The 14,167-nt window shown below is 40.8% G+C and overlaps 1 protein-coding gene across 6 annotated transcripts in view; it reads right to left on the reverse strand.

Annotated features, from left to right (window-relative positions):
• Positions 1 to 14,167, reverse strand: part of PHTF2 (putative homeodomain transcription factor 2) — a 69,005-nt gene that overhangs the window by 43,514 nt on the left and 11,324 nt on the right. For 5 of the 6 annotated variants that reach the window (XM_081927706.1, XM_081927707.1, XM_081927702.1 and 2 more), the window contains exon 2: positions 9,212 to 9,290. In XM_081927706.1, coding sequence (XP_081783832.1) covers positions 9,212 to 9,256 — 45 coding nt within the window. In that variant the 5' untranslated portion in view covers positions 9,257 to 9,290. Of the gene's footprint in view, positions 1 to 9,211; positions 9,291 to 12,798; positions 13,486 to 14,167 lie in introns of those variants that run through there. The other variant, XM_081927703.1, reaches the window with a different exon arrangement.

The following is a 14,167-nucleotide window of genomic DNA, read 5'->3' on the forward strand; positions in this document are numbered from 1 at the left end:
TAAAATAAGAAGATGAGCTGAAAATGTTGTTATGTTGTCATGGGTCAGTTGAATGACTGGAGGGTAGTATCTGGTTCCCATATAACCTTGAAAAATCCAAGGAGGTTCTGTTTTCATTTGAATATATAATCATCCCAATTTCACAGCTGCAGATGGAAAACACAACAGCAGTTCAAAAACAATACACAGAGTGGAGCTACAACAATGGTCGTTTCTGTCAGCATGATTAAGTCTATTTTTTAGGCTCACCTCCAGGATTTTTTGAGCCTTGAGTATGAGACAACTTTAGACCATTTGGCCCTACCTCTCTCTGCTTGGCTTCAGGACTGAGTGTGACTGCATGAACGCCACTAGCTAGTGATATGAAACATTAAACAAGGTCAGGAACGCAGATGGCACAAAGCAGAAAACTTTCCTCTTGTGGGGGAAGTGATGGGAGAAGTGTAGCTTACTGCAAACGTCTTACACGAAATAAAATTTGTGGCTTGCAAAACTGAAGATACTGTTGTTTTTTGTAAGAGAGGCTGAAGAGAATAAGCAATTCAATCAAGAACTGACAAGTGGAGTCATATCTTATAAAGATGATAGGAGTACTATACAACCTAAAGGTACATAGGATTTTTATTTATTTTTGGCGGAGTGGGGGGACAAGGTAAGGAAAAGGAAGTGAGGAAGCTTGCTAGCACTAAAGATACAGGGAGGACTTTATTATGAACCGCCAAGAAGCCTCCTAACCTCTTACCATGGTTCACTGAAAATTTAACAGTTGCCACTGCCATGATGTCACTGAGAGAATGCTCACGTTCCAGTACATATGTAATAATAGCCAAACTGAATGAGTAAAATTTATTACAACGATTTAGTCATCACACCAGCCCTTTACCACAACAGGAAACTAAGTATGATAAACTACAAATCTATTATGTATTGCTGCTCTGTCAAAAGGAATGCTCGCATGTTCAACACATGCTTGTCAGGTACAATGTATAGTTGTGGATGAACGGGAATAGGCTTATTCAATCCAATAGCTTCAGAGCTTATACACTGTTTTTTCAAGTATATTTCTGACTTGCTTTAATTTGCATGCTGACGGTCCAGAAGGATACCATGGTTGATAGTATCAAAAGCCAGTGAGAGTTCCAGCAGAACCAGAAAATAGCTTTCATCTCTATCCCTAGCCTGCAGGAGATCATTGACCAGTACAACCAGGGTAGTTTAAATCTTATGGAGCCTGAAACCTGATTGGAAAGGGTCCAAATGGTGCATATCCTCCAGACAAGGCTGAATGGAATACTTGAGACTGGAAGATAATTGGCAATAATGGTTGGGTCCAAAGATGTTTTTTTCAAGAAGCAGTTTACTAACAGCTCTTTTAACTGTTCCAGGAGACTCCCTCAACCTATTGGTGGCCACATGAACCTATTGGTGGCCACATGAACTGCCATGTACTGTATTCCCCAAATATAAGCCACACCTTTTTTTTCCAAATTCCGATCCAGAAAAGTTAAAGTGTGGCTTATATTCGTGACCTTATGATATTGCTGCTGAAACAGCTGCCAGGAGGGCAATCAGGGGTGTGGGGAAATGGCGCATTGCCGACCCACGACTCCCAGGCCTCCCCCAGCGGTCTCATCCCCATACTTACAGGGTCTCATCCCCATCAGCAACCATGCTGCAAGATTCTGCAGTTTCCAAACCAAGCACAAGAGAAGCCCCACATAAAGATTAGATTACTGAAATGTACTTTAAGTGATCAATACTGAATTACTTATAAATTTTTGACCTAAAAGACAGCATATATTCAGTTGTTTATTAAGAAGTAGTTCCACTGCAGTCTACATCTGTTATGCTCAGGCCCGCAGGAACCCTGGCAAAGTAGAATGCAGTAACTTCAGATTATAATGAATAACAAGATGAAAAAATATTTTTTAATAATTTCAGTGGCACCTTTAAGATCAACTAAATATAAGCTTTCAAGGTATGAGCTTTCGTGTGTAATACACACTTCGTCATTCATTCAGATTGTTCAGATTCTCAAAACTCATCTACATGATGGCTACCTTTTACTGTACTAACATCACGATATCAGTCACCTTAGCACATATGCAATTACCATTTTGTTAACATTCCAATTTCCCCACATTAACCTAAACTGGACCGATTCCGAACTGCTCCTGAAACTGTTACTAAACCAGTACTAGCCTGAATCAGAGCTGCAATTAGCAGCTGAAACTACAATGAAATCAAAACAAGAAAATTAAATGGCTTGGCTTCCTCATTTGAAGGAGAAATTATTTGATGCAACATAATTCTGAAAAAGGATATAAACATACAGGGCACTATTGGATGTCAAATTTCTGCTGCTAAACCATAGTTTAATGTGACACACAAGCGGCAGCAAATATTGGGCTTGCATATCTATATTCCCTTCTCCTGCATGAGGCACGGCTATAAAGAGTTCTGAAGCCTTTGCTTCTGAATTTGTTCATTTACACGATCCAAAACGTTAACTCTGGTTTATTTGACACAAGCCAATGTCAAACCATGGTTTAACTTGCGCCCCACCCCTGGGCCTAAATTTAAACCAGAAAGGTTTTACATATGACAATTACAAAGGTGACATGTTATTAAGATGTTAAGATGACTACTGCTAAGTGACAAAGCCATGCTCTGTGAATCTGTTTATTTCCTAATTCATGATTCATGCCTAAACAATCCCACTGAACATCCATTTGTGCCTAAGAGGCAAAACTCCAATGAACCAGATTAAACGGATTTGTTTCTAGAATAGCAAACTGGCTGCTGGCAACTGAGGAAAACAAACAGCTGAATTCTGATCACGCCCACTTTCAGGCCGCCTTGATTAACAAAACTTCCTTTGAAGAGAAAGTTGCATCTTGGAGGTTTGAAAGCTTTTAAAAGAATGAGAAAAAGGCTATATATTACAAACAAAGGCAGAACAGCACTGTAGCACAATATAGAAAAACGGTAAATTTGAACTTTAGTCCAACAACTTGAGCAAAAACCTGGGACTCAAAAATTCCATTAAACAAGTGACCATGGCACGTTTCTGTCTTTTCAAAGAAAAAGCCTGACAATGGCCGTTTTGGAGCGTAAAGCTAAGAACTATAGTCTAGTTCTGGGGTGCCAACAGAGTGCTCATGGGCATAATGGTTCCGCTGAGTTTATCCTGTTGTTGCAAAGCAACCTAGTGCCCCCCCCTCCACACACTGCCATCTTCTTTGTGATGTGATGAGGGTGGTTGCTTTTTTCCTCCTTTGAAAAGGATATAGCACTGAAGGAAGGCATTGGAAGAATGACTCTCACTTCCTCTTTTGACTCTATGTGTTTTTCAAGGGTCAGATGAGCAGCTGAACAGAAAGGAGAATGACTGAAAGGAAACATGGAAAAGGAGGGAGGGCAGGAGGAAAAGGGGAGGGCAAGCCTTCCAGCTTGCAGAATGTCCTTCATTTTTTCCTTTGCGCACACACACACACACACACACACACACACACACTGGGTACAATATGATGGATCCTCTTCAAATTGCTTAATTTATAAATCGTGTCAACTCCCGCCCCCTGCTGAAAATATTACTATATATAAATTAACTGGGACATGGTGATAAGAACTATTAGTATGCACACACCTTTCTCTACATTATTATCTTCCTGTGTTTGAGTGCTTTGACTCTCAACAAATTCTGAAAGCAAGCAAGCAAGCAAACAAAAGTGAAGCTTCAAATATTACAAATAGTTGTGCAAATTACTTTAATTAGCATAAAATACCCAACTGTGAAACATGGGGATCATAGTCACAGAATTCTGGATTTGCTGAAGAAAGCCAACTACCCACTAGTATCATAATTGACTCCCTGATTCTTCAGGTTTCAGATAAAATCTGGAGGGACTCATTTGGAATGGTCATTTTGCTGTGATCTTCCTTACAACATCACAAAATGTCTCTCAAATTAACCCAATGCAGACAAATTAAGTATGGCACAATGCAAGGATCACTGCTTTAAAAATTATATCTACTGATTCATTCTTCCCCATTACTGTCCTGTGGAAAGAAAAATGTGTATTCTTTCCAAGACTAAACTTGAGCTTTGTGACAGACACCGATATTCACTTTAAGCATAGGCTGTGATAGTATCAACTTGTAGTCCAATACTCACGAAGCCTGGTGTTTCTAATAGAAACAATAAATATTTCAGAAGACATTTATAATTCATGTCCAAGAGGACGACCATCCTCCAAGATGATAGCCCAAGTATAAATATTGTTTGAATCAACCTGGCAATATTATAATGGCCTTTCTTAAAATATTTTAAGCAATAGAAAAATGTAAGCAAGATTTAAGCAGTATTAATTCTGCAATGCATATTTAGCCTCTTAGTTGGGAAAGAAAGCCCAGGTGAGGTGACAGTAGATGTACTTCTGGATGAACTTCCAAATAAAACTACAGTTAAAGGAATTAATATCTCTGTATTAAAAACATTAACAACTATTGTATATAAAAGTTAAATTTGGAATGTTCACATGGCTGGTCTAAAAGTAAAGGTCAAGTCACTTGTATGTAGAAATCTATTTTCAGCTATATTACATCCTTTAAAACCATTTCTGTTTTTATAAATTCCATGTCCTTTAAATCACAACGTGATTACACTACAGTTTTAGTTGAACCATCAAAAGGTATGACATCTGAAGGCAGCCCTGCATAAAGGGAAGCTTTTAAATGTTTTATTATGCTTTTACATATGTTGGCAGCCACCCAGAATGGCTGGGGAAACCCAGTCAGATGGGCGGGGGTAGAAATATTAAATTATCATCACCACCATCATGCACTGAAAAGTAGTAACAGCATCAGCCATAACTGTTGCAATCGTTTTCAGTAAATTGTTGCTCATTCCCCCACAATAATGTTTTATACAGTGCATTTCTGAGCACAATTCAAAGTGTTGGCGCTGACCTTTAAGGCCCTAAACGGCCTTGGCCCAGTATACCTGAAGAAGCGTCTCCACCACCTTTGCTTAGCCCAGACACTGAGGTCCTCCTCCAAGTGTCTTCTGCTGGTTCCCTCACTGCGAGAAATGAAGCTGCAGGGAACCAGGCAGAGGGCCTTCTTGGTAGTGGCACCCTCCCTTCAGATGTCAAGGAGATAAAGAACTATACAACTTTTAGAAGACATCTGAAGGCAGCCCTGTATTGGGAGTTTTTAATGTTTGGTGCTTTCTTGTGTTTTATATATTCTGTAAACTGCTCAGAGTGGCTGTGGAAACTCAGTCAGATAGGTGGGGTATAAAAATCATTCGTTAGGCAAGTGTTTGCATAGCGAGTTGATGATTTCCATTGTTTTCTATGTGAACATTTCCAATCCATGATTTGCCCATTCTCTCGGCAGCCAATCAGCAACAGCAAAACAAAGGAAATACTTATCTGGCAATTCTCTCCTGCTCCCCGATTTGTCTGTTATTTCTCCCTCCCTCCATGGTTTTTGCCTGAAATGGTTGGTACTGACCAGCAAAACAAAAACAACTAAGGAAGTGCAAGCTGTTCAAATATCTGAATCAGCTGTTCATGTAGAGAGGTTAGGGTATAATTCCTTGTGTTCAGATAACAGATTTCAGGTAACAAGTGTTCCAATAGGGGGACCTGTGTGTACATAGGAGCATTCCATGCAATTGTGCATATAGATGAACAAATAGGTTAGACTCTTGTTTAGACTGCTCCTTTCACATCATAGGCCTAATCAGAGAAGTGAATGGAACTGTGCTCATGGAATGGGGCTTTTTCCTGGCTCCTCATCACCACAGTCTCCTGCTCCCCAATAAACCATTCTTGAGAGTCAAGGGATCTACTAAAATGATACTGTGTTGTAGAAGCAGGACGATACGCTTTATTGTCATTGACCCATGCAGAACAATGAAATTGACAGGACAGGGAAGTTGGGAGAATTTGGTAGACTTCTTTTGCACAAATGCCTTTCAACTCACACAAGATACTTTTAGATCCAAGTCACAATAAACTGAATTCCTAAGGAAGTCTAATGTTCATTGGGGTGTATCCACAAAATGCAAGCACGCAAGTCCTTAATTAACATCCACTCACCTTAAGTAATGCTCAATGACCTTAACATGAGTCAACATTATGGAACACTTGGTGATGACTAAGAGGCGGCTCAGCTCCTTAACATGTTTTTAAAAATACTTGTCTTTGTACTGCCTTTCTAAAAACTCAAAAGCAGAAATTGTGTAAATTTTTATGACTTTCCCTCCCCTTCTGTGTTTACCTTAATTACACCAAGCAGAAGAGTGGTGCAAACGACAACGACAACAACAACCCATATATTTACTATTATTATTCATTAAATTTGTGCGCTGCCCTTCATCTGAAGATCACAGGGACGCTCACAACATAAAAATAAAAAATGAGAACACATATTTTAAAAATCTCTGTTTCCTTCCATGCAAAATGCAATGCAATGCTTAGTATCATTGTTGGAGTTCAATGGAGCAACCATCTACCTTTTGCTAACTTCCTGATTCTCTTGTGATCCATTCCAACCTAAAAAAAGAAAATGCTGTGGCACTGTTCTTTTGTTTTGATCTGCCCCTCTCATGACTCAAGGGGAAAACATGTGTTTTCAGATAATCCTCACCCTTGAGGAGGCTTAAACAGTTGGTTGTCGAGGTTTGAGAACTCACAAAGATTTATAAGCAGGAAACATCAAAATGTTTGGTATGCTGCATTTTAAAGCTCCAGGACACTCCTAATTGTGCCATGTTCTGCAGCAATGATTGTCATCAATCACATTTATTGCTTAGACCTGCTAGTCTACCCTTGGGCTACAACGTTCATGAAGACAATGCGATAAACTAAAAATGCACATCTGTTCCCATCACCTCCCTTCCTTGCAGCACATTTCCCCTGAGAAAGCTGTAAATGGTCTGCTAGTCATGATAACTATATATTAACTCTCCAGGATCAGAGGTATCATACCTCTGACTGCTAGTTGCTGGGGACCAACAGTGGGAGAACACCACTGCTTATGTTCTGCTGCTGGGTTTCTGAGAAGCATCTGATGTGATGATCAAAGCTTCAGTGAGAACTCACTGCCTTTAGTATACAGTGGTGCCCCGCAAGACGAACGCCTCGCAAGACGAAAAACCTGCTAGACGAAAGGGTTTTCCGTTTTGGAGGCGCTTCGTAAAACGAATTCCCCTATGGGGTTGCTTCGCAAGACGAAAAAAATCTTGCGTCCCCCCGCGGGTTTCTTTCGCTTTTTTTGCCCTTTTCCTAAGCCGCTAAGCCGCTTATCAGCTGTTCCGCTGATAAGCCGCTTAACAGCTGATCGCTGGAAGCCGCTTGACAGCTGTAGCGCTAATCCGCTAAGCTGTCAATGGGCTTGCTTCGCTAGACGAAAAAACCGCTAGACGAAGAGAATTGCGGAACGGATTCTTTTCGTCTTGCGAGGCACCACTGTAGACCACACTAGAGATGTGCTACCTATACAATGGTACCTCAGGTTAAGTACTTAATTTGAATTACAGAAGCCATCCCAGTTTCTGATTTGATCCCAGAATGTCCCAGTTTTCCTTTTTCCTCCCCTCCACATCTCAGAGAATACAGTGGCACCTCTGGTTAAAAACTTAATTCGTTCTGGAGGTCTGTTCTTAACCTGGAACTGTTCTTAACTTTAGCTAATGGGGCCTCCTGCTGCCGCTGTGCCGCCAGAGCATGATTTCTGTTCTCATCCTGAAGCAAAGTTCTTAACCTGAAGCACTATTTCTGGGTTAGCGGAGTCTGTAACCTGAAGTGTATGTAACCTGAAGCATATGTAACCTGAGGCACCACTGTATGAGTTATTTGCTCACAGATGTAACAGATGCATTATCACCTTAGAATAATCTTGCTTCATACTCATGAAAAGTTATTTCAGTTACAAAAAGAGAGGATAAAATCTTAGCTTATTTATCACTGATTTTTCAGTTGCATTTCCCCACATACCGTACAAAAGTGTCCACATTTAAGCTTTAAATATATTTCGGCCCCCTCCAAGACCAACTGTGTAGAGAACCAGTTTCTAAATATATAAAGTGGCTGCCACTCATGAAATCTTAATGTAAGACATACACAAAATATTTTTATATAACCAAACCGCAATAAAGATCAAAACAAAAAGTATGGTTGTATCATATATACTAAGAGTATACTCCTCCTTCAAGTGTAGATTCTGATGTAACCAAAAGAGCACCATTTATACGCAATAGGGAAGTGCTATCGGGTTCAGAGCAACCCCATTGTTTCCAGAAGTACAAAAACTATTTAGGGAAAATACCTAAATAAGGAAACTGAAAACAGCTCAATGAGGATTAAGCCATGCTCAAAGGGCCACATAATGTTGACTAACTTGGGGGTGTGAGAAGTGCAACAACCAGGGGAAATAGTATAGGGAGAGAATAGGCAGCTACTGCTGCAAAACTGTGCTTGAAAGGACAGGTCCTCCTATCCAAATGTTCATTATACGAAAATTCACTTATCCAAACATGAGGAATTAGTACCTAAACTTCACTATACACACTACAGATTCAGATCTCCACATCTGCATGCAGTACTGTAAACAAATAAGCAGCCTTAAAAAAGCCTTCCTTTTTGCATTTTGCTGGTTCACAGCAGCCATTTTGTCAGAAACCATGGGGCGGGGGAAGATAGGAAAAAATGCTCTCTTAATTGTCCATTCTTGTCTGTCTTTTGCAAGGTCTATAAGGACTGAACAGGTGGCTCTCTCACTTCTTTCTAAACTTAAGGACACACTTATTCTAATGTTATAAAGCAGAGAGCACGGCACAGAGCTTCAATAGAGCAGCTCTGTTTAAGTACTGCACCACAGCAACTTTTTCAAGGATGCCTTCCTTTGCATCTTCCCTGAGGCTGAAAATACACCCTTACTCTTGAGTAAGGCTAAAATGCAAAGCAAGCTCCTTCTTCTCTTGCCTTTTCAGAGTTCCCAGTCTCTGAGGAGAAAATATAGATGAGGAGACAGTGGGTGATGTAGGAGCAAAAAGATTCTGGGGGAGGACACAGGGCAGAGCATAAGCAGATATAGAAGGAGGCAAGCAAGCACTCTTAACAATTACAAGTATTTAGCAGTACTAGCTAAATACCAAAGCAAAGTGAAACTCTCTTTTTTCAGATAAATCATTGCTTACCTTTTTCTGGTACCAGACTATAGCATCTGTTACTTTGGACGCCATTTATTCTATGACATTTATACAGTAGTCATTTTAGCTGTAAAGAGAAAGAGGCATAATTTTACATTCATATTCTAAGGGAAATTTTAAATACACACACACACACACACGCACGCATACTATTCTAATTTAAAGTTGGGTGGCTAATCAAGTGACCAATCAAATACCGCTAACTGACCACTTCTTATTAAACCCAGTTCAATTATTGCAAAATATTCAATGAAACAGAGATTGTCCTTATGCAAATGGCAGAGGGCTAATAGGAACAACAGGAGTACAGGTGTTTTTCTCCCAGCGCTGCAGGAGACAGGAACGGTCTCTCTGTATCACACACATATGTACTCCTAGTTTAGAAGCAGGCATTAGTTTTCATTCAACTCTTTCTGAAGGGTTAATGTCATCTTCCTTCCAAATTAGTTCGTGTGGCTTAACTCCTACTTACTGTTTGCTTAATTGCTGACATCTCTGAACAGGAAACACAGGATCCAGGAGGAAGAATGAAGTAAACGTATAAACTAAGTCAAGTCATAGAATCATAGAGTTGGAAGAGACCACAAGGGCCATCGAGTCCAACCCCCTGCCAAGCAGGAAACACCATCAGAGCACTCCTGACATATGGTTGTCAAGCCTCTGCTTAAAGACCTCCAAAGAAGGAGACCCCACCACACTCCTTGGCAGCAAATTCCACTGTCGAACAGCTCTTACTGTCAGGAAGTTCTTCCTAATGTTTAGGTGGAATCTTCTTTCTTGTAGTTTGGATCCATTGCTCCGTGTCCGCTTCTCTGGAGCAGCAGAAAACAACCTTTCTCCCTCCTCTATGTGACATCCTTTTATATATTTGAACATGGCTATCATATCACCCCTTAACCTCCTCTTCTCCAGGCTAAACATGCCCAGCTCCCTTAGCCGTTCCTCATAAGGCATCGTTTCCAGGCCTTTGACCATTTTGGTTGCCCTCCTCTGGACACGTTCCAGTTTGTCAGTGTCCTTCTTGAACTGTGGTGCCCAGAACTGGACACAGTACTCCAGGTACGGTCTGACCAGAGCAGAATACAGTGGCACTATTACTTCCCTTGATCTAGATGCTATACTCCTATTGATGCAGCCCAGAATTGCATTGGCTTTTTTAGCTGTCGCGTCACACTGTTGGCTCATGTCAAGTTTGTGGTCAACCAAGACTCCTAGATCCTTTTCACATGTACTGCTCTCAAGCCAGGTGTCACCCATCTTGTATTTGTGCCTCCCATTTTTTTTGCCCAAGTGCAATACTTTACATTTCTCCCTGTTAAAATTCATCTTGTTTGTTTTGGCCGAGTTCTCTAATCTTTCAAGGTCGTTTTGAAGTGTGATCCTGTCCTCTGGGGTGTTAGCCACCCCTCCCAGTTTGGTGTCATCTGCAAATTTGATCAGGATGGACTCCGTCGTTCATAAAGATGTTGAATAAGACCGGGCCCAAGACAGAACCCTGTGGCACCCCACTAGTCACTCTTCTCCAGGATGAAGAGGAACCATTGATGAGCACTCTTTGGGTTCGGTCAGTCAGCCAGTTACAAATCCACTGAGTGGTAGCATAGTCAAGACCACATTTTACCAGCTTCTTTACAAGAATATCATGGGGCACCTTGTCAAATGCCTTGCTGAAATCAAGGTAGGCTACATCCACTGTGTTCCCTTCATCTACCAGGCTTGTAATTCTGTCAAAAAACGAGATCAGGTTAGTCTGACATGACTTATTTTTCAGAAATCCATGCTGACTATTGGTGATCACAGCATTCCTTTCTAGGTGCTCACAGGCTGTTTGCTTAATGATCTGCTCCAGACTCTTCCCTGGTATTGATGTCAGACTGACTGGGCGGTAATTATTTGGGTCCTCTCTTTTGCCCTTTTTGAAAATAGGGACAACATTTGCCCTCCTCCAGTCTGCCGGGACTTTGCCTGTTCTCCAGGAATTCTCAAAGATGACTGCCAGTGGTTCTGAGATCACATCTGCCAGTTCTTTTAATACTCTTGGATGCAGTTCATCTGGCCCTGGAGACTTGAATACATCTAGACTAGCCAAGTATTCTTGTACTATCTCCTTAGTTATTCTGGGCTGTGTTTCCTCTGCTGAATCATTTGCTCCAAATTCTTCAGGTCAGGCATTGTTTTCTTTATCGGAGAAGACTGAGGCAAAGAAGGCATTGAGGAGTTCAGCCCTTTCTGTGTCCCCTGTTTGCATTTCACATCTTCTCTTCTGAGTGACCCCACTGTTTCTTTGTTCTTCCTTTCGCTACGAACATACCCATAAAAGCCTTTTTTGTTGCTTTTAACCTCTGTAGCAAGCCTGAGTTCATTCTGTGCTTTAGCTTTTCTGACTTTGTGTCTACACGTGCTGGCTATTTGTTTGAATTCCTCTTTGGTGGTTTCCCCCCTTTTCCATTATTATTATTATTATTATTATTATTATTATTATTATTATTATTAAAGCAACAAAACACCCTAAGGGTGGCACCTACCCTTTGGAATTCCCTCCTTTTAATATTAGATTGGTGACATCGCAGTTACCTTTTTGGCACCTGAAGACTTTGAAGAAGTCTTCTAAGTTGAAGTCTTTCCCCAGTCTGCATCAATTGTAGACTTGTTCTAAATGTGTTTTTAACCTGATTTATCACTTGTTTGCCATTCATGGCACATTAGGGATTCCATTGTATACTACTGAGACATTAGGTCTTATGGCTCCCTCCATATATTCTGGGAAAAGCAATTACTATTTGCATTGTGCTATATTTCCATAGTGCTAGTCAACTGATGACTACACAGCCTTGTGTCCTTGTTACCAAGACTGAGATTTTAACTTCTTCCTTTTAGTGAGCTGGTTTCATTATTTTTTGTTCTTTTTTGTTTGTTATCCACCTTGGAATTTCTTTTTAAAATGAAGGGTGGTACATACATTATTTTAGTAAAATTAATAAATAAGTGAATGTGCACATGTTGCTTGCTGATACTCTCCACCAGGAGAGTAAGAAAACTGAGAGAAGCAGCGAGAGAGTGGAATGTTGTACTGTATGTATCTCAGAAGCAACATGACTTCTTACAGTGAATGTTTGCCTTGACAGAGATAATTAGGCAATTTCAGTCTTAATTCTATATTGCAATCCTGTAGTGCAATTATGAATAAATAATTATGAATGGATGTCACAGAGTTTATGACTTATCATAGTTTAGTTGGACCCCCAGATTTAAGTTTTGCACAGATAAGGAACTGTATGCATAGCTAAAGATTAATTTGAAATTCCCTCTGAAGCAGCTCTCACTCCTTAAGAGACAAGATGAAAGTATGCATCTTAAGCTCAACCCCGTAAAATCCAGACACTAATGATTCTTTTTAACAGAGAGCAAAGTTGTTATCTGGAGAACATCTATGAGACGCACAAACAAGGACCTGAACCAGCATTCATTAGACACATCTGGCAATCAGCAATAGAAATTTTGAGATTTCATCTACGCTCCTATCACATTGTCTTTACAGTGATTAATGAATCCATTTTTATCAAGGCAACACTTACCAAGGACAGCTAATGTGTTACACAGTGGAAAAGCTAATTCCCAAATAGGTTAATTCTTGAAGGGCTACCAAGGTGTCACTCATAATTGCTGCTCTTGTTCAGGTCAGGAAGTAGCCCATATTTTGAGCACCTGAAAACAAGAGCCCAGTGCACAGCGTGATCCTGCTCCCATGCTACGGACAAAGCACAGAAATTACAGTCACACCTATTATGTAGCCTGCACTTAGATCCATTTCTTAACTGTGTCATCAGTATTCAGTCAATGTACAACCCAATATCAGAATATGGATTATATACAGAGAAGCAGTATATGGGCCAGAAATATCATGCACAACTTACTCACAAAGCCCAAGTGCAAACTGGTCTTAATTATACGTTCACTTCATATGTTCCTAGACTGGAAGTGAAGGCTGAATAAAGGGCTCAGGAAAATACTGGTTACCGATAATCCTGGTACTTTTTTTAAAAAAAAGGTACTTCCCACCCTTCTCTATAAAACAAACTCGCTATTGAACCAAATCTAAAAAAGAAAAAACCCACAGCAGCATAATTGAAGAATCTCAAAATAATAAAGTAACAAAACCAAGCAAATTAACAACCTGTAACCAAACTCAGCTCCTAGAGACAACCTCAGCAACTACCAAAAACCTTCCATATAAGTTAGGTTTTCACAGTGCTCACTGAAGTATATCGTGTCAGGGCTAGGCAGGGGATGACATTCCACAGTATCAGCACCACGACTGAGTAAGTGTGAGCAGGACCTCAGATGAAATAGTTAAGTAATAGCTACATTACAGGTAAAACATGATTGCTGCCAGGGCGGGAGTCAGGGGCAGGTCAGCAATAACTCACAAGATGTCAGTGAAGTTAACTCTTTATTCAAAGAAACAAAAAGAGCTCAGGTCTTGAAAGCACAGCAACTCTTCCCAGGAGATCTTGCCCCAATGAGGCAGTTGCAAGGACTGAAGTTCCCTGCCTTCCAACCACTCTCTAAGATTCCTTCTCCCCCGGCTACTTCCCAAGTAATCTGAGACGTCTTTGCTTTGAACCTCTTTGGGTTCTAGGAGACCAGTGGAGAGGTAAACTGGTTGCAGCAGGAGGGGGAGACTCCCTGGCTTCTTCAGTAGCCTGCCTGATCTCTGCCTCTTGGCTGCCCTCCTCTCCAGCCTCCTACTCCCAGTCTGCTCCCTCTTCTGCCTCTGATCACTCATTGTTGTCCCACCACCAATTTCCTGACTCAGGGTGTGTGTGTGTGTGTGTGTGTGTGTCCCTTCGGGGTTTCCCAGCTGGTGCCTTCCACCACTCCTCTGTATCCAGACAGTCCCTGACAATTGCTAAGGCATTATAAACCTCACAACTAAGATTAAAA

The sequence above is a fragment of the Podarcis melisellensis genome, assembly GCF_964234715.1.
Source record: "Podarcis melisellensis genome assembly, chromosome: 10".
NCBI classification, from domain to species: Eukaryota; Metazoa; Chordata; class Lepidosauria; order Squamata; family Lacertidae; genus Podarcis; species Podarcis melisellensis.